General features: G+C 45.8%; 2 protein-coding genes across 2 annotated transcripts in view; both read left to right on the forward strand.

The window, feature by feature from the left end:
* The window catches only part of LOC135908314 (uncharacterized), a 494,518-nt gene that overhangs the window by 75,883 nt on the left and 393,417 nt on the right, over nt 1-25,218 (forward strand). The gene's annotated exons all lie outside the window — the stretch shown is intronic.
* The window catches only part of LOC135908315 (uncharacterized), a 259,955-nt gene that overhangs the window by 72,289 nt on the left and 162,448 nt on the right, over nt 1-25,218 (forward strand). The window contains exon 4 of the mRNA XM_070541266.1: nt 16,024-16,216. Coding sequence (XP_070397367.1) covers nt 16,175-16,216 — 42 coding nt within the window. The 5' untranslated portion in view covers nt 16,024-16,174. The remainder of the gene's footprint in view (nt 1-16,023; nt 16,217-25,218) is intronic.

The raw sequence follows: 25,218 nt of genomic DNA on the forward strand, positions 1-25,218 counted from the left end.
TGGGTGCCGAGATCAGACGGAGGACGACAAGTTATTTTGCATTCAGCGCAGCAAACAAAACGTAACCAGAAGGTAATTGTGGTTGTATAGAAATGGACGGAAAGACTGAACCGTCGGTAACTGCACGACTATGCGAGGAAAGTAACGTAGAGCGATACGAAGGTGTGAGAGAAAGTATAGACCTGCGTGTGCAGAGCTGCAGTATTATTTCATTCGCGCGCATGAATGTTGACGGCCGAAGTTTGTGGAGATTACTGATTTTAGTGCATTACGATCCCGTTGACTTATCAAGTGCAGTATGACCTAGCATGCAAGTAAATAGTGGGGCAGAAACGCGTTACCTCGCTCACAAATATCCGCATTGCGTTACGTGCGATGAAAAATAAAATTCAGCAGTAAATTCTACTTTTACACTTTCCTGTGTTTGTGCGGGCGTTGTTAACAGCGCTTTACATGTCCAAAAAGTAATTTCCAATATCCTAATCGTATTTTGTGCATTGCATATGTGAATAAATATATTGCTAAGTGCCTGCATTACTCGGCTTTTAAAAACGAATACTGCATAGCCACAGCTACTGGCCGTCAAATAATAAAGCGTAATACAGTATATAAAAGTACATTACATACAGCTGCGACCTCGTTCCTTCCAAGTTTCCCTTACACTCGAAGATGTTTCAGTAATCGGCAATGCTATTTTACTGATGAAAAACACACAACTGCAAATGAACATAAGAAAAACGCCACAAGCGATACACGGATTGCCAGCAAAACCCACTGCAGTAATAGCTGGGCCAATCCGCGTGCGTTTCGTACAAGGGCCCTCTAATTCTTACGGGGCTTTAGCGCTGCACGGAGGCGAAAAGGAATAAACACAACAGTGCGCGTCGTGATTCGAGTTTACGCGGCGACGTCGCACGGTTCACGAGAACTGTCAACCGCATTCACACACGTGCACACGCTACGCTTGATATTGGTGTGCAGCGAGATCAGATCGCGCTGGCAGCCCGAACACGATCGAGGAGACACGCTGACACGATCCATACCGCCTCTTCACCATGTCACGGCAGTTGCACTGGCTCGTAGCATTGAACCACAAGACACAGCAGTCGTCGTGTAATCGCTGCACGACAGGCACACTCAGCGGCAAGAAGACTGTTGGCGCACTCGTTTACACACACACGCAAGATGCTGTTTAGTTGCCGTGAGGGTCGCGCGCATTGAGAATCGCACGTTTAAGCGACGTTATGCCGAAAGATTTTTTGGTCCAAGCGACTGCCAGCCTTCATTTTTACACGACTTCTTTCAATGCAACCGCTATGTGTACGCAGCACACTTACATGCAAAATATTTCACAAAGCATACGGGATTAAGCGCAAGCAATCACCAAGGCTCGCGCGGTGATTGAGCGCAAACGAACGAAATGTAAACATGCGGAATCGAGGCGATCAAGCGCTCATTACGCTCTCTTGAGCTATTTTCTTGGAGCGCGCATTTGAAATTAAAGGACTAAATTTAGCAGTTCCGGTCCTTTCGTTTTTCTCCACAGTCGGGCACCAGTAGGTTTTATTTCCGCGCGTATGCAGATATTTTTTCACCTCACGAATGCCGCGGCGAAGCGGTTTAGCGTGCGCGCCGTCTGCTACAGGAACTTCCTAGGTGGCGCGTGCGGCAGATGTCGCTACCTTGAAAATTATAGTGGGACCTTAGGTCGGAGGACATTAAAAAAAAATGTACAAAAGCGTTAGACGTGCCTCCACGCGACACGGGTTGGCTTATTAGATGTCTGTATCACTAATGTACATGATTCCACTGTGACTTCTGGTGTCATGTCCTCTGATATAAGCGATCATCTTCTAATTTTTTGTTTTCTGCCTTGTTCGCAGAAATACAAGCATATTACGCCTGTATATTCCTACCGCCTCATAGATACAACGACGCTAGCCTATTTTCGCTCTCTTATTCGGGAAAAAAACTGGGAATCTGAACTAACTGAAAGTGACCCAAATAACGCATACAATTCATTTTTCGATAAACTAATCACTTGCTACGACATAGCCTTCCCGCAACATAGTGCTACAAAACGACCCAAAAAAATTAGAAAGCCGTGGATAGATGTAGTGCTTTTTACAAAAATCAAAAACAAAAATAAAATGTACCATACATTCCTTAGAACCAGAGACATGAATGAATTAGCCAAATTTAAGGAGTACCGTAACCAAGTAAATTCAGAATTAAAAAAGGTCAAAGAAAAATAATATGAGAAGGTGTTTTCGCGCATATATACGAATCCAAGAAAAGTTTGGCTGGAAATTAAGAAAATATCTGGAGGAAAGACTAGCCCTCAAGACCTACAAATAGCTTCGGATAACGGCACTCTTTCGGGTGAAGAAGCCGTCTCTATCCTAAACACTCACTTTGTTCAATGCTGCAGCAACCTTTCTGCAGAAGATCCAGAAGAGATAGGGCATACTGTGAAACCGTCTCTGCAAAATTCTTTAATGCTATTTCCGGTGACACCAACCGAAGTAGAGTGCGTGATCAAAAACTTTAAATCAAACAGTGCTGCAGGTTTCGACGGTATCATGGCATCTCCCATAAAATATGTGTCTGACATCATCTCTAATGTATTAGCTCATATTATTAATAAAATGTTTGAGTCCGGAATTTTTCCTAGCAAACTTAAAATAGCCAGAGTCTGCCCGGTTCATAAAGGCGGTTCTGATCACAGTGTAAACAACTTCCGACCCATATCTATACGACCTCTTTTTTCAAAACTTTTTGAAACTGTTCTAAACACTCGACTAGAAGGTTTCTTAAGGAAATATTCTATTATTAGTACGGCGCAGTACGGATTTCAAAAAAATAAATCATGTGAGGATGCGGTCTTAAATATAAAACATCAAATACTGCAAAATATAGAAAACCGTTTATACACGGTAGGCTTATTTCTGGACCTACGTAAGGCTTTTGACAGCGTAAATCATGGTATACTTCTGTGCAAACTTTATGACTATGGTATACGTGGTACAGCATTACAGTTAATGAGAAGCTACTTAACCGATCGTTACCAGTTTGTTTCATATAATCAGGCCACTTCCTCACTTCTCAAAATACAGAATGGCGTGCCACAGGGATCCATACTTGGACCTATATTATTTAATCTATATATCAATGACCTCCCTAACATTTCTTCCTCACCTAATATCATCATGTACGCAGACGATACTAATCTTTTCTTTGCAAATTCTTCCTTACAATGCATACAAAAAGAAATAAATGATTATTTAAATTTATTATCTGAATGGCTGTACATCAACAAACTACAATTGAATGTCAATAAAACCAAATATATAATATTTAGACCGATAAACAAGCCATTGCCTGTTAATATAACTGTTCTATTTCAAGCAAAGAGGCTAGAACAAGTAACAACGCAAAAGTTTTTGGGGGTATGGTTCCAAGAAATCCTCTCCTGGGATAATCATGTCAATAAGCTCTCTAATGATCTTAGCAAAGTGGTAGGCTGTATGTACAAAATAGGTGATTTAATTTCTTTATGGCTAAAGAAATCAATATACTTCGCCCTTTTTTTCTCGAAGCTATCCTATTGTGTCTTGATCTGGGGAACAACTACAACAAAAAACTATGATAAGTTATTAAGCCTGCAAAAACGAGTACTCCGAATTTTTGAAAACTACCATGGTAGGCCGCGTGACTTACCCACACACAATCTCTTCGACAAACATTTAATGATCCGAGCAAATCAAGTATTTTATTATAGATTACTCTTACATATAAAAAAACACAGGCTCCATGTTTTCAGTATACCCACTTCTTTTCGATACCCATTACGTTATGAAATCAAGAAAATACCATTCACGCGTACAAACTACGGACGTCAGAATATAAACTATCAAATACCTAGGCTACTAAACATTGTTGAACAAAAAATTGATTTCTGTGCGCCTAATTTTAAGCAAGGTATAAAAAACCTACTCATACACTATCAAATTAATTATACATAAATTTCTCTCGTACTAAACCTTTTTTTTAATAATGCACTATATATGTATTCCTTAGTCTGCGCGGTAATGTGATTGCACAGACAAAAACTGAAGCATAAAAGTCTTTTACACATAGTCATTGTATAATGTACACATTATCTTGTTTATTTGTCTGTTGTACATCGTACTTGCTTGTTTTCCTGTTATATTTGCTTTTTTGTTTGTACAACGGTTCATTATGCAAGCCGAACGCACTTAGGAGCAAGAGCCCCTGTCAGGCCGAATGGCCTTTAGCTCTTGTTTCCTCTTTCTGTAATGAAGAAAGGAAATAAACTTCAAACTTCAATGGGGGAGCGGAGGACGCTGGCGCGACAGGAGACGGCGAGGAGGAAACGTCGGGGAGAGTGGGATGGCGGAAAGATCTAAGGATGGCAGTACAAATGAAAGAATAACGGGCTTTAACTGCGCAAGCACTCTGTCACATGACTTCATTTTTTTGCAATATTTCGCGGGCTCTCATTGCATCCTCAAAAAAGCACTACGTGAGACATATCGCACAGCAAACAACTCGATCGGCTGTTTCTGAAGGTGCTCTACAAACATGCGTATGAGCTCCTCAGCCAATAATGAAATAGTTTAGTAATTTACCTTAAATATCTAGTTAAGGCTAAAACAAAAAACTTGCCTGTGTTACTATAGGCTATTACGAATACTATGCCCTCATTTCAATGCACTTCCGAGGCGCCTTTCATTTTTATAGCCCTGGCTCGTGTTACGCAGGATACCCTGTATATTGCCATTACTTTTTATGATTAATAATAAGAGAGTTGTGACGATATTACAGCGTTAAATACGGTAATACAGTATCGGCATATCCCAACACCCATCTCCACGAGCAAACTTAAGAAAGTCTGCACACTTTAGTATTTATAATTATTTGCGGGTGGCAGAAAACAGCCAGTGACTCTACATTTTCTTATGCTAATGACATTGTACGTTTTATGCGAAGCATATTACGAGAGCTCAACCCAGCTCCTCAGGCGCGGCGGTGTCGCCATGAAACCACGTGACACCGTGACGTCACGACAGAGGAGAAGTGGCTTTGGCTCAACTCTTGCAAGACGGGCTGGGTGGGAATCGAACCAGGGTCTCCGGTGTGTGGGACGGAGACGCTACCACTGAGCCACGAGTACGATGCTTCAAAGCGGTACAAAAGCGCCTCTAGTGAATGCGGTGTTGCCTTAGAAACGAGCTGTTTCTAAGGCGTGCGTCTCTTGCTCAGGCGCACATTTCGTCGCCGCGCCGAACGCTGCTTTGCTCGACGCTCACCGCGTCCAATGCGGGGCGCGTAGTCGCTGCCCTGTAGCCCATTGTCTTACACCCCTTGGCGGGTCGACGGGACCGCTGTCGCGTTCCACTCTTGAAGGCGAAGCAGTAACGCATGAGTTGTTTCTTCGTCTAGCCGAACCAAATATAGCCACGCAACAGCAGTTCACCAGGCTAAACAGTGGTTCAACAACTAAAATAAAGGCTAGTATGCTTCGCATCCTGGGCTTAACCTTACCTAAGCCACAGCCATTTTTTCAAACGGCTCCACTGGTGACGTAATGGATGCACAATTTTCATCAACTAAGTGTTTTGCGCCGCGAGAAGTAGTCGAGCTTCAATCGCACCATCTCAATTGGTGTTGCTGCTCATTGGTTTGTAAGCACATTTCGGCCTCGCCACGGCGACCATGTGACTTGACCTTGGTTTAGGCTATATTGTTAACAGCAAATGACTGCACTCCGCTATTTGGCAGCTTCCTTTTATGGCGTCTGCGGCACGGCCGACAAATGGCAACCACGCTCGCCCGTTCACCGCACAGCCGTCAAAAGAATGGAAGTGAAAGCGTCACGCATTCTTCTTACATTTCGGCGAGACAGGACTGATGGACACACGGTGACATATTTGGTGTAGAAAAAGAGGCCCTAGCGGAGCAACTGCTGACCATGTCGGGCATGCTAACTCTACCTGTAAGGGGCTACAAAGCAACACTACCACGACTATATTATTACGCGGCTAAATGTCTTTATATGCATAGAAAATACGGAAATGAAAAAAGCTGCATAATATGTAGCTCATATAGTCTGAAGAAAAAATATTAAAAAGATAGATTATGTGGTTTTACGTGACCAAGCCACCTTTTGGTAATGAGGCACGCCGTAGTGGGGGACTCCGGAAATTCAGACAACTTCGGTTTCTTTAACGTGCACCTAAATCTATGTACACGGGTGTTTTCGCATTTCGCCCCCATCGAAATGTAGCCGCCGTGGCCGCGATTCCATCCCGCGACCTCGTGCTTAGCAACCCAATACTATAGCCACTAAGCAATCACGGCGGGTATCCTGAAGGCAAGGCGACCAGCACCCGTATGTTCATCGGTGTGTATGTGGTCGCGCGGCGCACAGTTGCATGTGTAGTTCTACTGCTGCACGCAGGGTATATATCAGCTCCCTCGGTAACCGGTCAACGATGGAGGCGAGCGTCAACTGACGACGAAATGCGCATAGGATCTCTGTCGAGGGCACGGAGAGGTATGAAAGAACCCCTAAAACGATGCAGAAAGGAGCCACGGCTACTAACCCTCCCAAATTATGAGAGAAAAACGACACTACGCAACACCCATACGCGCAACTTTCACTGCCTATCGTGCTTTAACATCGTATCAGCATTTATTGCTTGTTCTTCTTGGCTTCTTCCTCAGCTGATAAAAGACGATGATGTCTCGCACCATGCCAAGCGCTTGTCTTGAAGGTTCAGGTGGCCGCATTCCGAAAGAAGCGAAATGCCTAAAGGAGCGTGCACATCAGTTTTCGAAACAGGTAATGAATCGTATGTTGGTGATGTCACGCTCTCGAGCCCCTAACAACACTATCTATCATAGCTCAAGTGGCATCTCACAGAAGTCAACGCTAATCGGTTGACATCGTCACAATCATCAGCGCCAACGCTTCCATTAATTTGCTAACCTTATAAAACACGCGATCAACTGCACGTCAAAATTATGCAGAGCACCTTAAACGAAGTACGTAATGGTTCAACATTTTGCCTGGCTTCGTATCAAATCCATTCAAGTCGTCAATCTTGCGACACTGACGGACTTTGTTCAAAGTAGAAACTGCCCAAATAGTACGGTGCCAACTGCGACTAAAGAGCACAGTCCGTCAATATTTCGGATGAACTTTGGATGTGGTAAAATGCCATGAGCCTATTTTTACGTTCACTTCAGGATGAAGGTCTCTCCCATTGATGTCTAATTACTGCTGACGAGCGGTGATTCCAAGTTAAGCCTGTTTATTTCGTTATTTCATTGCCCTGCCGCATTTTCTGCTGTGTTCGACAGTTTCCTTTCCCCTAGTATACCACCGCTGTATTTGGAATGAACCACCGATTACCTGCCCTACGAATTACACGGCCTCCCAAGCTTCAATTTTTTGTCTTAATATATACAACAACTACTGTTTGGTCTCTGATCCACACCACTCGCTTCCTGTCTCTTAGCGTAAGGCCTAACATTTTTCGTTCCATTGCTTCTTTAAGTGGTCCGTACCTTGTTCTCAAACTTAACTTTTAACCTCTAAGTTTCTACCCCATAGGACAGTACTACAGTATTTCAAGAATGGAGTGATAGTGCACTTTTCGTTTCAACCAGAGTGGTGATCTCCCAGTCATGATTTAGCGATCCTAGTCATATGCGCTTCGACCAATTTTCACTCTTCTCTAAATTTCCGCCTCATGATCATGGTTCCCTGTGAGTAATTGATGTAGGTAAACTTACTCCTGTACACACTCTAGAGGCGGAGTGGAGGTAATGAATTGCTGTTTCCTTGACAATTTATTCAATATCTTCACCTTCTGCACACTATTCATCAATCTAACCTCTCACTTTCTTGGTTAAGATCCTCAATCAATTGTTGCCATGTGCCCCCAGTTGCTCTGCAGGGCAATGTCAGTGGTAAGTTCAAGGCTGTCGACATATTGGCCTTCGATCGTAGCTCCTAATCCTTGTCAGTCTGACAGCTTGAAAATTTTGAGCGAGATTGGGGACGTCGGAATGACGACGAGGGATTGTTTCAGGGAGCACGAGCGCCATTGTTTAGTTCTTGCGGTATGAATGGAGGCCGGTAACGACGCTCGCTGTGTTCGGGTCGATAATAACTGGCGAATGGCCTACGCAGAGGGGAGGAGACAGTACGGTTGTTACAATGGCGAGCAGCGTGACCGATACGCCGGCAGGCAGAACAGATTGGACGATCGTGTGCGGTTCGCCACTGCACTTCATTTCGTTAGCGTGCAGGATACCACTTATCAGTCGATGCACCTGGAACTTGAGATAGCTGTGAAGCGGCAAGGGCACATACAGAATGAACTACAAGATTAACCGGTTCGCGGAATATTGCATGCACAATTGTGCTCTAGGCAAGTTGATCGGCTGACTGTGTGCAGGAAAAAGGCCTGCAGGAGCCTTGGACTCAAGTTCTCGCAGTACTATCTGCGTCACGATGTTCACTGAACTGGCCTGTCTTCACAAGAGGATGTCGCAGCTGTGTTCAGCGGACCTGTGAACGGCGCTGCAATGCGGATTCCTGCTCACACGGTTCGCACTTTTTTATGATGTCCTGTACTGTCTCACAATTTTCTCACATAATCAGGTTGAAAGCATCGTCAGTGATCCCTTACAGTACGTGCCCGCACTTGTCTGACTCAGCCGTATCGCTGTCGGCCTTACGGCACAGAGCCAGCACGTTCTGTATATAAGAGACGCATGATCCTGTAAACGTCTGGCGCGAATCGGTAGTTCTTTGTTAACGGTGCCTTTCCGGCCGGTGATAAGGCTTAAGAAGTCGCTCAGCATCGGTTTGCCCGTGTCCGAGTAGTACCAACTCATACCAACTTTCTGCATGCCTGATAACTAGAAGGCAAAGTTAGCCAACATAATGGTCCGATCCCATGGGTTGCGTTCACTTACACGCTCACACGTGGCGATCCAGGCTGCCTCGTCGAGGTGGTAGATGCAGCAGAACGTTCCTAGATCCCGCGGCTGAGCCAGCACAACGGTCGGGTTGCTGGGCGTTGATGTGGGTCGCGCCATGTTGGGTCCTGTTTCGTCCATCATATTGTCCAGTCCGAGCTGACGACCACTGCGGAGCTCCATTGTTGTTTCTCGTGGGTACCCGCACTTCTCACCGATTTCTCTCGTGGAAGATGTCATATATAAAGGTGTATTTACAATAATTATAAGAGACACAACGATGCGCACAAAAAATGGCTATCGAGGCCGATTTCACCTCCACAGGTCAAATCGTGTTCTGATTGGCGCCACTCTTGGTTGCGTCGTAATAATATCAAGGGTGTTGTCAATCTCAGTGATGTCATTGATGTATAACAAAAACAGGGTAGGACCCAATATCGATCCTTTTGTGCTCCATTTGTTAAATTTAACCATGTGGAGGAATAATTGTTAACATTTGCCAATTGGAAGCTTTTCTAGGGATAGTTTATTGATTTCAACGACGTCGCACGTATTCCAAAACATTGCTATTTTACAAGTAGTATACTGTGATTAACAGAAGAAGCGTTTTTCGCAATTCTAGTAAAAGCCTTTATGTATACTCCTTTCCTTACTTCTCCTTTGCATGAAGTAGCGTTTACCCAGTTGACTTAACTGAGTTTTATAATCCAAACTGCGAACTAGATATGATATTATTTCCCCGGGAGCTTGTTTATGCGATTATTAATTGCCCTCTCAAGACTTTCGAAAAACAGGCAATACCGATATTGGCCGATAATTTGTAAGGACTTTTTGTCTCCGGATTTGTATGTTGGAACAACCCTTGCTATATTAAGTTGACCAGAGAACATGCCAGTGTCGAACATTAGTGTAATAATATGAGCGGGAGCGTTTTCTAGTAACACGGAAACATACTTTACTGGCTGAGCACTAAATTCATCTTACCCAGCGGCGACTTCATTTCTTTTATTCTATTAAATGACTCTTCAGTCTCTTGCGGGGAGGGGTGGTGTAAAACAAGAGAATTTAGTAAGGAACTGATGCACCTTGTGCTCGTTGACTGCCTATAGTTGCGCTCTCTGCCTTCTATGATTCTATAAAACACTCATTGATGGTGTTGCAAAATCAAATCAAATCGAACTTTATTCCGACATTCGGGATGCTGATGGCCGTGGTAACAAAGCCGCTACACGGACTTCACTCGGACCACGACCCTGTACAAAGGGCAGGGATAGGCGAACACCGCAACTTAAGGATGTATTTAAGGCAAAACAACAAATAAAAAATTGTGCATAGTAAACCAAACAAGTATTTCAGACATATTATAAATACAGATACAAAGGAAACTTAATTACAGTGCATGGTGTTAATGTTTAAAGCAGTCAATGAATACACTATATTCCATAAATTCAACATCAGCAGTAAAAATAGAACATACAAATAATGCAAATGAAATTGACAGAATCACCCGGTATAAAAGAAAACAAGATACAACAGGCATTAGTGCAGTAGTAGCATAAGAAAAGCGATCACGGGGCATAAACAAAGTAGAACATTACATGTGAGTTCAACAACAACAAAAACCGATGAAGGGCCTTCATTGGTATTTTCAGACTGTTAGTTGATTCAAGTACAACGGCGAAAGAAATTGCAGCATTTCTTTCCCAAAATAAGTGCGCGTTCGCGCAATCTCCCACGTTTCAACGAGACGAGTATTATAAGTAAGTGCCCTGCGCGTTAGTTTTGAAACGGTGCTTATAAATGCAATCCTTCTGAGGCCTACGTGGTACCGCTTCATAATAATTGTGTGATAAGAGTCTCGTAGGGTAATCAGATTCATTTCATTGAAACGTGGGCCACTGTGACTCCCATAAGGAACATTCGCAATAGCACAAATGGCCTATTTCTGTACTATATGTATTTGCGGACATTTGTTCGAGTCGTCGTGCCCCAAACAAGATGGCAGTAGTTTATATGAGGTAAAAACACAGACTTATAGATAAGAAGTTTCATTGATTTTGGTAATGAAAAACGCACCCTTGACAGAATATTCGAGATCCTGGATGTAATGGAAAGCAGTGTTTCCACATGCGTAGTCCATGACATGTCGTGTTCTAAAGTTACACCTAGGCACTTGAAATGTGGTACCATCTGGTTTTCTCAATTGTTAAGTTTTAACCGTACGTGGGAGACGATTTTTCTATTTCTAGGCCTAAACAAAACAGCTTTCGTTTTGGAAGTGCTTATTGCTAACGAGTTTACATGTGCCCAGGATGATAACTTCGTCAGCACTTTTTTGGCGTCGTTTATTATGCTTTTATGAGCTCGTGCACTCAGAAGTACCGTTGTATAATCAGCACACACTGCATACTTCACGGCCGTGTCTATATTTACAATGTCATTGACATATATACAAAATAACAGGGGTCCCAGCATACTACCCTGAGGCACTCCCGCTGAAAGTGCTTGTAAATTGTAGGCGTGATTATTGATGACAAAGATCTGCTGACGATACATTAGGTAAGATTCATTCAGCTGTATAAAAGCACCTCGAAAGCCGTAATGATAGCATTTCTTTAACAATGTCACATTATTTATGGTGTCAAAAGCTTTCGAGTAATCTACGAGTCTATCCAGTTCATGTTCAAAGCATCCAGTATAAATTCTGCTGTTCTAACAGAGCATGCTCAGTTGAGCGACCTTTCATGAATCTGAATCGCGATGAAGTGATGATATGGTGCTTATCAAGGAAAAAAGCCATGTGTTTCTGAACCAGTTTTCCCAAACATTTTCATATGACGGGTACTATTGATACAGGCCTGTAATTGTTAAGCGTATTTTTATCTCTCCCCTTGTGCAACACTAGCACTTTCACAACCTGCAGTTTTTATGGCAAGATTCCGTTTGAAAAAAATAAGGTTAAAGATATATTCCAGTACATAAGCAATAATATCTAACAGTTGTTTAATAGGTCGAATCTGTAAGTCGTCTGCGTCACAGCGAGGACTGTTTTTTACAGAAGAGAAAGCGTAAATAACTTCCCTGGCCGTTGTCGGCACCACAGACGCGCTTTCAGAGGTCCTATCAGTTATGTAGCACACGCCGCATTGTTCGCTTTCTTTTCTAAAGATGCAAAATCGTCATTAAACACATTTGCCAAATCCGCCTTGCAGAGAGTTTCACTGTTTAACACAAGCTCAGTAGGCCTGAATTTATCACCGCTACAGCCAAGGAACTTATTCAGTCAACTCCAAGGAAATTCTGATTGATTCATTACATGAGTGTTGAACGGCTTGTTTAGGTATGTTCTCTTTTCATAGCGTAAGAGACCGTTAACTTTATTCCTGTGGGCTTTAAAACGTGTCCTCGTTTTTATCTTTCAAGAACAGTTCAAATTATTTATTTTTGCGATTTATTTCCTGGAGGCAAGTCAGTCAACCAAGGTTTCTAGGCTCTGCGCGCATGCTTGAGCTGTTTTTACGGAAAGCATTTTTTGTAAGCCCTGTTGAATTTTTTAATGGAAACTATTATACGCAACCTCCGATTTCTGCTTGAGAAATACGTCTGACTAATCGATTAACAATATCTTATTACGAAATTTAATCAATGTGTGTTCATTGATATCTTGAATAACCACTGGTTCCTTTAGTTGGGACGGCGTATGAGGCACTGTTTCGTTGATGAACATAAATATGGGAAGATGATCACTAATGGGTGCACAGAGCACGCCAGACAAACGTTTTGTGGCTTCCACGTTATTAATGAACACATCAATTAATGTCGCGACGTCTTTCTCAATTCGGAGGGGGGGGGAGGGTGCTAACATTGATAAAACCATTACATACAACAGTTTCACAAAATTCAACATGCGGAGGCCACGATCTAGCAAGATCGATGTTCAAATCACCGGCAAGGACTAGCTTACGATCATTGCCATTTACCCAAATAAGTACGTATCTAGAAATTCTAGAAAATTCGACCTGTTACCGCTAGGAGGACGGTATAAAGCACTAAAAACCGAACGGTCATTCTGTATTGTCAAAACTGCACATAGCCAAACACTGCCCTCCTATCGCATTTCCATTTATCTCACTGTCTTGTACGCTGATAGTTGCATTTTTTTCTGCTTGTCAATCTGTTTGCTGTTTCCCATATATTTTTATGTTAGTTTGATGGCGAAGAACCAAACTTTCATAAATTATTTTTTTTGCTTCCTTTACGCGTCTGAAGTGAGCCTATTTTAAATCTTTTTGAACTCCTTGATTAGCTTTACTCCACGCTTAGGAATTTAAGTGTGGTAGGTGGTGCTTTTTCTCCTATCCTTATGTGTTGTGCTCGGCTAATCTACGGTTTCCTTATTGCTTCATTATTCCTTTGGCCACATTGTAAAGGAACCTCATCATCATAACTCACTTTTGATTTGTGTAGAAGTTTGTGTAAGCATCATTCAGTTCATTGCAGCCATACTTGCTAGTCCAGTTTATAGTCTCCACCAACGAAAAAAGCAATTTCACGCGATTTGTCGCTTAACACTTGACACTTGCGTCCTTGGGGATATTACCTGCGTGTGAAGTGAGCAGTAACACAAAACACGGGCTGATCGTCGCTATCACTCCACCCATCAGTTCTGATACACTGATATTCGTAACACGGACGTCTATGATTTAGTCTTTTTTTAGAACCAGTGCTTGTGGGAATAGAAGCCAAATTCTCACATCCGTATTACTTAATCACTCTTATAGTTCATTGCGTACTGGACATAACTAACCTTATTAATATTTATAACACCACCAACAAGAAAAGTAACATGTTTGCCTGAAATAATTCTTCAGCAATTGCTCAAGAAAGTCTAAAGCGCGACGTTTAGAATCAGCTGGTTGTCTATATACGGCATCAAGCTGAGATTAAGATGTTTTAACAAATAATCATTCAATATTCACATTTGCAATTGTGTACTCCTCAATGATGCTCAAAGCTTAGGGGTGACTGATATCAACCGCCACACCACCTCCTCTTATTCCTACGTGGTCCAAGCATATCCATGTGTAATTGCTAATGACGGGTGTATCATCGGTAATAGTCAGCCAAGTCTACGTAAAACAATGACTTCAAATCACAGCACAGGAGACTCCAAGAAATATTTTAGGCTGTCAAGCTTGGTTCTGTACTTTTAATGTTGAAATGAATCAAAGAAAATACATTGATTAGTCCTAAATGTGGTGGTATATACTTCTGATGTGTATACGCCACACGTACTCACCTAGAGTAAACACACAACAAGCTTATAATTAGCTGATGCAATGTGTAGATAATTTTTGCAAGGTCGTCGGAACAGAATAGCCGCAAGATACGACTATCTTCGTCTTTCCTTGCTAGGACCTTGCCCCCGGGTCTCCACACGAACTTTCCTTTGAGCTCATTCTTCTTTGCCAGTGTTGCTCCAAGCAAGTACTTATCGTGCCGCGTGAAATGTACCTCTGGTCACCACGCGCGTGCTATGCATACACGTCTATACCACGATAGCGGCTACCTTGAGGCAAACACGCCTCAAGTGCACATACAACTACTATCGTAATGATAAGTGCTCAATACCCGTATTCTGCCTATTTTCGTGAGTTCCACCAAGCAAGTGCCTGATGGGTTTTCTTGATCTGCTCAGGGAGCTAATAGAGGGCTTGTGTTAATTTGTTCTGCAGCTACCGTTACGATAAGCGCTGCGTTTAACACTGTTAGGCCTAACAAGAGACGACACCCAGGCGACTAAGTTTCTTGGTTTCTACGACAAAAGTGCGCCAGTTTACGACATCAGTTTTGCGGCTTGTGCTATCGCTTCGTTTAACTAGGTATTCTCGCATCATGACCAATGTCATGTGATACTTTGGTAGTATGGACAGTTCCGAAAGCTTGATTATTCACTGTATAAATAATGTACGTCTGCAAGCTCTAGTACGGTTCGCGTTGATGGTACCCTAAAACCTAGATCTCGGCATGTCTATCACGGCCCACCTCAGAGACGACGTGTGCATTCGCACTAGCGTTTCACGCAACCAGAATAAGCTTACAGCAAGGGCAAAGATTGACGGATACAGGAAACAACAAACAATACGGGATAGCGTTGTTCATATTGATTCTTGTTTCTTATCTCTGTCCATGCGTACCCTTATCCTTTTAGCATATTCAGGGTGACTCATCAACTAGCCGCAACTTTTACCTCATAGAAATATTATTTCCGCGGGCATAGTTGCACATGGACGCACGCGTAACTACCGGTAGCACAAAGACGTGGACAGCCAAGAGCAGTTAGAAGCTTTGTTATTGCGTCGAGCACCACCGGAGGCGAGAGACAAACTTACAGCCGAGGGAAAACATAATTGTTCTTGAGCCGCAAGAAAAAGAGGGTCACCCGTTGAGAAGCGCGATCCCCGAAATCGGTTTGGAGCAGTAGTCGCTTGCGTCAGTGACGAGACGGGCTCAAGCAGAACAGGACAAAACTAGCAAGTACCGGGGTAAGATAAAATATTCCGTTATATACGCATTTGTGCGAAGAGGCCGCAGCTGGCCGGTTAGACCACTTATTTGAACAAAACATTTTTGCGTGTAGCCTGTGCAGGTCCCATTCTGGCAAATGGCGAACTGGTCTGTCCGTTGCTTCAGAGCTCAAAGGAACATGCTACGGGCGCACTCCCATGCACTCAAAGTCAAACGAATACCCGAAGTCCCAACACTTCACACAGCCACTTTTTCACAGAGCACTTGTGTGGAAAAATCGGGGCGACGGAGTCTATTCTGGGAGTGTTGGTGTGCGCCAGGGCGTGCGTGCGCACTTCTGAGTGTTTGTTTGCACTCACGAGCCTAGCTACAATATGTCCAGAAAAGTATTTTGGTAGTTCCAAACGCGTTATCGAACAAATGTATTTTAAATGCCTCTGTGGTTGAGTTTGTAACATGCCGCCCCCTTCTTTCCAGGTACGCGCTTGCGGCAGGTGGAAAGATTGAAGTAGGAATTCGTGATTCCAGGGATAATAACTATTACATTCACACGTGCCTCAAAGGGTGCTGGTTAACGAATGAAATTAAAAATTTCAAACCGAGAGGTCCGCCTGCCCTACAGGAAGCCATGTGGTTTGGCTTGTCTTTTGAAAGTGGCAACGTGTTAAAGGTAAGGTTTCTGGCAGGATTTCACATCTAGAATACAAAGACAAAAGAACGTGAACTTGAAAGGAAATAAAAGGGAAAATCTTCGCTTGCGCCTCCGTCTCGTACACGCAGTCATTCAAATAACATACTCTTTGTTTTTAGCATGAAGTGACACGCACACAAGCTAGAAGACAGGACGAGCACTAACTCTCAACTAAATCTTTATCGAAACTATCAACATATATTTAAGTTAAAGCAAATACCACTGCATAGGAACATGACAAAGGTCTGAACACTATCGGTTAAACAGATGAAGAAGTAGGGCAGCGATAGAAACAAAAGGCCCTACTCGACATGCACATACGCGCTGAGAACATACTGAAATTCCCTTACTCAGTTTGTACGGTTTACTCATAATGACAAAGCCTTTAGTGCAATTCAAAAAGACAGGGATGTGATAGAGACACAGGACAGCTCTAGCTTTCAGCTGACGTTTATTGAAACGCAGAGGCAGATATGTAGCGAAGCAGGTATGAAAGATGCAAAAAATACAAAAGATAACTCACACTCTACGCATGCGCATGCCATTACCGTCCAGGAACGCGATTTCCTTGTTCGAAAGATTAACTGACGGTGTACTGACACATTTCGCCCCCTTTTTTTCAAATCTGCCAGGCTTTGATTATTTCACGCATACGGCGGTCTTTGCTTCTGGCCTCCACTGTGCATACGCTTAACATTGTCTTGTACGTTTTGCTGGTACAATCATGGCAATGTTCAAAACCGTTCCCATCCCTTGGTTTTGCCACATTTCGCTTGTTTTCTGGAAGCCTTTCATTGAGGCATCTGCCAGTTTGCCCTATGTGTAGCTGACCACAAGTTAACGGAATACAGTAAACCACCTCTTGCGTGCACTCCAAAAATTTATTTCTGTGCTTCACTTTACATCCCCTTGATCGTTTGGGAAAAAGGTCCGCCAACTTACGCAACTTTGATAGCTTCATGTCAACTTCACATTCGCCTTATTGGCAACCTCCTCAGCCTATGGGAGATACCGTGCATGTACAGAATCACCGCCGCCACCACCACATTCTCTAAAACATTTAAAGTATCCGTGGGTTTCTTGCTGAAGTTATCGCTTGAACAAAACACCAGGTAATCATCTACGTAACGAAAGGTACGCGCCGCCCGTTCATTAAGATTGTTTTCTAGCTTTCTATTGATACGACCTAGATAACTATCACTCAGAACCGGCGCCACTTTTCAACAAATGCAAACTCCTCATTTCTCTACATACATAGAACTACCCCACTTTTTCGATGGTTTTGTCTAGATAAAAGAAAGAAAAGCTCTAGAAAAGATTTCAAAGCCATCCCACAGTCTTGAGCAAACCGAAACTCATCGTTGTAGACTGTCACAGCTTCTTTAACACTATTGTAATGAAGAAGAAGAGCACAAGGACAAGGCCAGCCAGATCGTCAGTTCCGTGCCTGCAGTAGAACCAGTGGGCCAGCCGGATCGCCAGCGCTTAGCACGGGCGTGAGCCGTTCGGGCAACCAGCTGTTCCTCCTCTGCGTGACCTTCCTTCTCGATTACGAACAGACGCTACCAACTGAACTGTTCAACCACTCCATTACAATTGGTGGAAGGTGCGGGGTATCCAAGAACATCTACACCCTGGAACTTCGGTCTCGGACTCTGCCTCCCGTCATGCCTGCCTCTCCCCAGCCGACGATGCCGCCACCCTCCGTTGCCTGCTCTGGCGCTGTCCCGCATCGCCATCCAGCGGTTTTAAGGGTGCGGTTGAGCAGGACGTCAATGACTGGTTTTCTACATACGAACGGGTGAGCTTGCACAATCGATGGGAGGATACCGCCAAGTTAAATGCCGTCATCTTCTACCTTGCGGGAGTGGCTCACCTGTGGTTTAAAAATCACGAAGCCGACTTTCAGTCCTGGTCCACGTTCAAAGCCAGTTTAGGTGAAGTTTTCGTTCGCCCCGCAGTCCGCAAGTTGCGCGCCGAGCAGCGGTTACGAGAGCGAGCGCAACAACCCGGTGAAACATTCGCCTGCTACATCGAAGAGGTTCTCGATCTGTGCAAACGAGTGTATACTTCTATGCCCGAAAATGAGAAATTAAAGCACATTTTGAAGGGCATCGCCGATGACATTTTTGAAATGTTGATCGCCAACAGTCCGCGCACCGTAGCAGAGCTCATAAACTTGTGCCAAAGCTACGACGAGTTGGAAAGGCACCGCGATTCGACCAGGCGCCCCTCAATGGCTGACGAGGCCCTCTCTTCCATGACCGTCCTCTCTGATCGCTCCCCCCTGCTCACACAAATCCAAGCTTTCGTGCGGGAGGAAATTGCACGTCAGCTCTCTCAAATGCCCTTTCCTGAGCTACCCCAACAGCAGCCACTGCCGTCACAGCCTCCTACACAGCTCGCCCCTACGTTCCGGCGGGTTATTGAAGAGCAAGTTGCTGAGGCCCTACCTATTCAGCATCCGCATTACCCGGTCGCCACGCCACTTACTTACGCATCCGTCGCCGCGCAGCCTCAAGTTGCTGAGGCTCTACCAATGCAGCATCAGTTCACCCTTACGCCGCGTTACCTACTTACGCATCCGTCGCCGCGCAGCCTCCTCGTCAACCACTCGTTGCGCTACATCCACGGCCGCTACCACCCGTTCGTCATCCCGTTCATCGACCTGCTCCTGCGTTTGCTAATCCTTGGCGCACACAAGACAACAGGCCCATATGTTATGCCTGTGGTATTCCCGGCCATGTTGCACGACTCTGCCACCACCGCATGCTGCACTCTGATGGGTTGGTGCCGTCGCTTCCCTACGCCGACGTGCAACCTTTTCAAGACACTTATTTTAGTCGGCCGTCGAACAGGCCACCAGCCAAGCGCCCGGTCCTTCCACGTCGTTCGCCTTCCCCGCGTCGCCATTCGTTATCCCCCTTGCGTCGGCGCCCTTCACCCACGCAAGAGGAAAACTAAGCGGCGCAGTTCAGGAGGCAAGAACTGCGTCGCCATCGATCTGTACAAGTTCTCCATTGTCGCCTTCGAAGGTTGTCGACCTTACTGTGGACGGCCTCGCTACCGCTGCGCTAATAGATATTGGAGCAGCCGTGCCTGTCCTAAACGAACGCCTCTCTCGCACCTTACGAAAAGTTACGACGCCACTTTCTGGGTTTTCTCTTCGCACAGCAAGCGCCCAACCAGTGCAGCCTTCAGAAGCACGCGCAGCTAGAGTTGTTATTCAGGGCATTCTCTATATTGTGGAGTTTGTGGTTCTTCAATCCTCCTCTCACGACCTGATACTTGGGTGGGACTTTCTTTCGCGAAATAACGCCGTCATCAAGTGTGCACGTGCTGAAGTCTAATTATCGCCTCTGTGTGACGTACCCCTCGTCGGCGTCACATCTCTTCCCGCTAAGCTAGTCCTTTGGGAAGACATCGCCATACCGCCGTACTCGTCTGCCGTTGTTCCCGTCTTCTGTGGCGGTGTCTCTGGAGGCACTGTCCTCTTCACTCCTTCTGAACTCTTCATAAGCCGCAAAGATGTTCCCCCCGCTTTCGCCACGCTTGACATTTCAGCCGGTCTCATCGCTATCGTTGTCTGCAATCCGCGTCCTACAGCCCTGACGGCTATTTGCGGTGAAGCACTTGGCCATGTTCAACCTCTTGATGACATGTTTATAACCGATGTGCCGCATGCTTCGTATACAGAGCTCACTGACTGCTCTGCACTTTCCACTTCTGCTCCGCCATCACCTGACGTATTCACACCTTTCATTGCCGATGACCTTACTTCCGAGCAGCGCTCCCAGCTTCTTCACCTGCTTGTCCAGTTCCGTTCTTCTTTTGATGTCGCTCAGCCTACTCTGGGTCGCACGTCAACCATCAGCCACCACATCGACACTGGCTCCAACGCGCCATTGCGGCAGCGCCCGTACCGCGTATCCGCCAAGGAACGTCAGGTGATCAGTGAGCACGTGGACGACATGCTTCAGCGCGGCGCCATTCGACCTTCCAATAGCCCGTGGGCATCACCGGTGGTTCTCGTCATAAAAAAAGATGGTTCCATTCGGTTTTGCGTCGATTATCGCCGTCTTAATAAGTTAACGCAAAAAGACGTCTACCCTCTACCACGCTTTGACGACGCTCTGTACAGCTTTCAAGGCGCAGAATTTTTTTTTTCGTTGGATTTACGTTCGGGCTACTGGCAGGTCCCGATGTCAGCAGTTGATCGCCCTAAAACTGCATTCATTACTCCGGATGGTTTATACGAATTCAATGTGATGCCATTTGGCCTATGCAATGCGCCTGCAACGTTTGAACGAATGATGGACAATATCTTGCGTGGTCTCAAATGGAGCACGTGTTTGTGCTACCTCGACGATATCGTTGTGTTCGCCCCTGATTTCAGCTCGCATCTTCTTCACCTTAGGCAAGTGTTGACGTGCTTGACCAACGCAGTCCTGCAACTGAACCTGAAAAAGTGCCAGTTCGCCATGATTCAGGTCACGTCGTACCACAAGACGGCATTTGCCCCGACCCATCAAAACTTCGCGCTGTGACAGAGTTTCCGAAAGCTAAGACACTCAAAGAACTCCGCGTCTTCATCGGCCTCTGTTCTTACTTCAGACACTTTGTTCGCAATTTTGCCTCAATTATATCACCGTTGATACAACTCTTAAGTGGCGCCAATGACCTAGCCTCCTGGTCTCCTGCTTGCGACACCGCGTTCGTAACCTTACGCCGTCTCCTGACGTCTCCGCCTATACTGCGACACTACGACCCCACCGCCCCAACTGAAGTGCATACCAATGCCAGTGGTATTGGCCTTGCCGCTGACCTTGCGCAGCGCAAGCCTGGCTACTCCGAGGACGTCGTTGCTTACGCCAGTTGTGCGCTGACCAAAGCGGAACGTAATTACAGCGTCACAGAAAGAGAATGCTTGGCCATCGTTTGGGCACTCGGAAAGTTTCGCCCTTATTTATATGGCAGACCTTTCCATGTCGTTACTGCCCATCACGCCCTTTGTTGGTTATCCTTTTTAAAAGTCCCGTCTGGACGCCTTGCCCGCTGGGCTCTGCGCAATCTAGAATACGATATACAGGTCATCTACCGCTCAGGTCGCAAGCACACTGACGCCGACGCTGTCTCCCGCTCTCCGCTGCCAGCCGACACGGCCTCCCACTCTACCATTGAGGTGGTATTGGCGGCGAGGAGTTACGGAGTCGCCATCTATCGGAAGCGCCTCGCTGGCGTAGTATGAGGGATCACATGGCGCGCTCCTCATAGGTTTTGCTGTCACCGCTCACTGAAAACACCACGCGCGAGCTCTCCCGGACATTTCTGTAAGTACTTTGGAAACGAGAGAAGTTTCTTAGTGTCTAAATAATAATCTTGGGCAAACTGAAAGCACACAATCGTTTACAGACGCTATCTCTTTACCGAATACGTACAGTGAACGCCACTGCGCGCGGTCACCGCGATGGAGTCTCCCGAACCGGCTTCTTGCGTGAAAGGTAGGTAAACGCTGAGAGCAAACTATGTGAAAAATGTTCTTATTGTGTTTCTATAACTAAATGGAGCGTAATAGAACGAAGCTTCAATGCAGCGATCGCGCAGATTCGCAGCGACCGACTGCGCGTCTGCATGCTTGTCCGCTCACTGTTTCGCTTTCTCCGCGCGCACGTTTTCTCACCGTGCCATAAGCATTAGGCTGCAGAATATAAGCATTTGACAGTATACAAGCAACCATTGTTGCGTGGTCGCTATCAGAGCTGTTCAAAAATAATAGACTTCGACGCCTACGGGGACTGTAATGTGTCGTCGCGACGATTCAATCTTTTTTTTCTTCTCAATTCTTTGACCTTTCAATATTATTTCTTGAGTTGCGTCGCACTGTATGTTTATCGGTGTTCTCAGCGTGCAATTTCCCGCTGCTCCTTTTTTTGTAATCCAGTGCAATAATTCATAACACAAACACGACCATATGCATATGCTTTTTTTTTAAATGTGCTTCTTACCGCTGCCTTTTCACTCCACTGAACTTCCCAGTATCTATAGCATCGACAAGTTCATAGACCAAACCGTCATAACATTAGTCGGGTAGCGGACTCGGGCGAGCGTCTCAGTGCGCGTTTTCAGAACATCGCAGACCGGGCGCCGTAGCAGAAATCTTCCTCGCGTCTGTGCTTGCTGCATACCCGAGTTGTAGCCGATGACTGTTTGCCGGTTTTATGTTTCGCGAGCCAAGCTTCACGCAGCTCCTTGTCCTGCGGCTACGTGTGAATAAGGCTGACATCGGCCTCCGTTACGTGCGTCCGGCCCTGCGGCACCGAGTAGTAGCCTACCACGTGGCGCACCTTCAAAGGCAGCCACTAACTATTGTAGTGCTTTGAAGCATTGTAAAGGAGACACTCGAAGCGGGAAAATTTCGCCACTAAACGAGGACCGCAGCGTACGAGGGAATTTCAAACTCGTTTTCAGCTCGCTTCGGCGCTCCCGAAGCAGCCTACGCGGCCGCTATGTCCACGTGATCCCTCCTATGACGTCCCGCCGACGGTGGCGCCAGCTTTTCCAGTGGTGGAGCTCAAGGCCAATCCTCGGTCGACATCGCCACCTGCGCATCAGAACAGCGCAAAGATCCTTGGGTGGCCTCTCTTCTGGATCTCCTTTCTGGCTCGCCTGCATCTCCCGCTCCCTGCGTCGCCAGGCTGCCCACTTTGCTGTCCGGGATAACCTCTTGTATCGACGCAACTACTAGCCCGATGTTCGCAAGTGGCTCCTGGTTATCCCTAAATGTGCGCGTCTTTCCATACTGACCCACAATGTGCACACGCAGGCATTTTGAAGACGTATGACCGCCTGCGGCAACGTTACTACTGGCGAGGAATGTTTACTTTCGTCCAAATGTTTGTCCGCTCGTGCCCACAATGCCAACGCCGCAAATCTCCGCCTCATCCAGCCCACGGTTTATTACAGCCGCTTCCGTGCCCTGCTCGTGCCTTCGACAATGTGGGAATTGACCTGTACAGGCCGCTACCGCTAACACCCGCTGGCAAACGATGGATTATTGTAGCAGTTGATCATCTTAGACGCTATGCTGAAACCGCTTCTCTCCCTGCAGCGACCGCCAGTGACGTTGCATCCTTTCTGTTTCATCGTTTCATTCTTCGTCATGACCCACCTCGGGAGCTGCTGAGTGATAGAGGCCGTGTGTTTTTGTCGCAAGTGGTTGAAGCACTGCTTGCTCAATGACGTATAGTTCACCGGACCACCACGGCGTACCATCCTCAAACTAACAGGCTTACGGAACGTTTCAATCGCACCCTAGGTGATATGCTCGCCATGTACGTTTCATCGGAGCATACAAACTGGGACATCATCCTCCCATTTGTCACATACGCATATAATACGGCTACACAAAGTACTACAGGATTTTCTCCATACTTTCTTCTCTACGGTCACGATCCTTCCCATACCATCAATACGGTTTTGCCTTATACACCAGACGCGTCAGAGTGTGCTCCCGTTTCAGCCGTCACCCGATACGCCGAGGAATGCCGTCAATTAGCCCGAAATTTCACCTCCGCCGACCAACAACGACAAAAAGCCAATCGTGATGGCGACGCTATGAATCCGAACTTCGCTCCCGGCACAATTGTCTTGATGTCCGTGCCTGCTACCACGCCTGGACTTTCGACAAAACTTGTCTCGCAGTATGATGCACCATACCGCATCGTCGAACGCACCTCTCCGGTCAACTATGTCATAGAGTCGCTTACACCGACACCCGACAAGCGCCGCCGTGGATGGGATGTTGTTCACGTTCACAGCCTGAAACAATTCTATGACCCGCTCGTCTCCACGTCGCAAGTCGCCAGGATGGTTCCGCTTTTGCACCGGGGGTAATTGTGTTGACGAAGAAGAGCACAAGGACAAGGCCAGCCAGATCGTCAGTTCCGCGCCTGCAGTAGAACCAGTGGGCCAGCCGGATCACCAGCGCTTAGCACGAGCGTGAGCCGTTCGGGCAACCAGCTGTTCCTGCTCTGCGTGACCTTCCTTCTCGATTACGAACAGACGCTACCAACTGAACTGTTCAAACACTCCATTACACTACACATAAGTTCCGTTTGCGGAAGCGAAAAAGAAGCCTTGTACATCTAGAATGATCGCGGAGCATTTATCTGGATAATTTTCGGTTAGGAAGACAACAATTTCTTGACAATGTGTTACCAGCACGGGTTCTTCAAGGCAAGCTGTAGAACATTATGCAAAATGGTTGACACAATGTGGTGCCACGTTCCTTTTCCCTGTCTTCTATTCTGTGTGTGCGTGTCACTTCACGCTAAAAACCAAGAATATGTTACCGTACCAACTCGCCCAAGTTTCTATCCTTTTCAATGCGATAACACTAAGAGCCAGTGTGGCAGATAAAGTAATTGACAGAGGTCTCGCAGCACCAAACACATATTTTGGTAAGGAACTTTGCATGCACGGACACGTTCTGCATAGCTTGTAAGCTTTTCGGATTGCGAAGAACAGTGGCCGTCAAACGCATGCACACCGGTCATGAATATGCTGGCACGCCCGAGCCCAACCTGGTGACATTAAAAAAAAGAAAAAAGCGGGGCCCGCACCCGGCCCGCGCCCCAACCTTTCCGGCTCTACCCGGCCCGATTTGGCCCCTTAGTCTACGAGCCCAAGACACCAGTCCCTACTGAGAAAACTTGCTAGAGAAAGATTTGACTTTTGGCAGCCTTACCGATGGAATTTTCCTCACAAATGAGCTGACAAAGGTGTAGTTACACAATTGCACTCTGTGTTCATTATTCTCGTGCGTGTGACGTGAATGAACTGTGCTACACATATTGGTCAAATAGTACAGTACAGTCTAATAGTACAAATTGTACAGCAGGAACAGGTGCCTATGCTCTTGTACACACTGCTGCTCATTTCATCTCACTTTGGAATCTCGAACAACTTTTACGCCGTTCTAT

This window comes from Dermacentor albipictus, chromosome 6, assembly GCF_038994185.2.
Source record: "Dermacentor albipictus isolate Rhodes 1998 colony chromosome 6, USDA_Dalb.pri_finalv2, whole genome shotgun sequence".
NCBI classification, from domain to species: Eukaryota; Metazoa; Arthropoda; class Arachnida; order Ixodida; family Ixodidae; genus Dermacentor; species Dermacentor albipictus.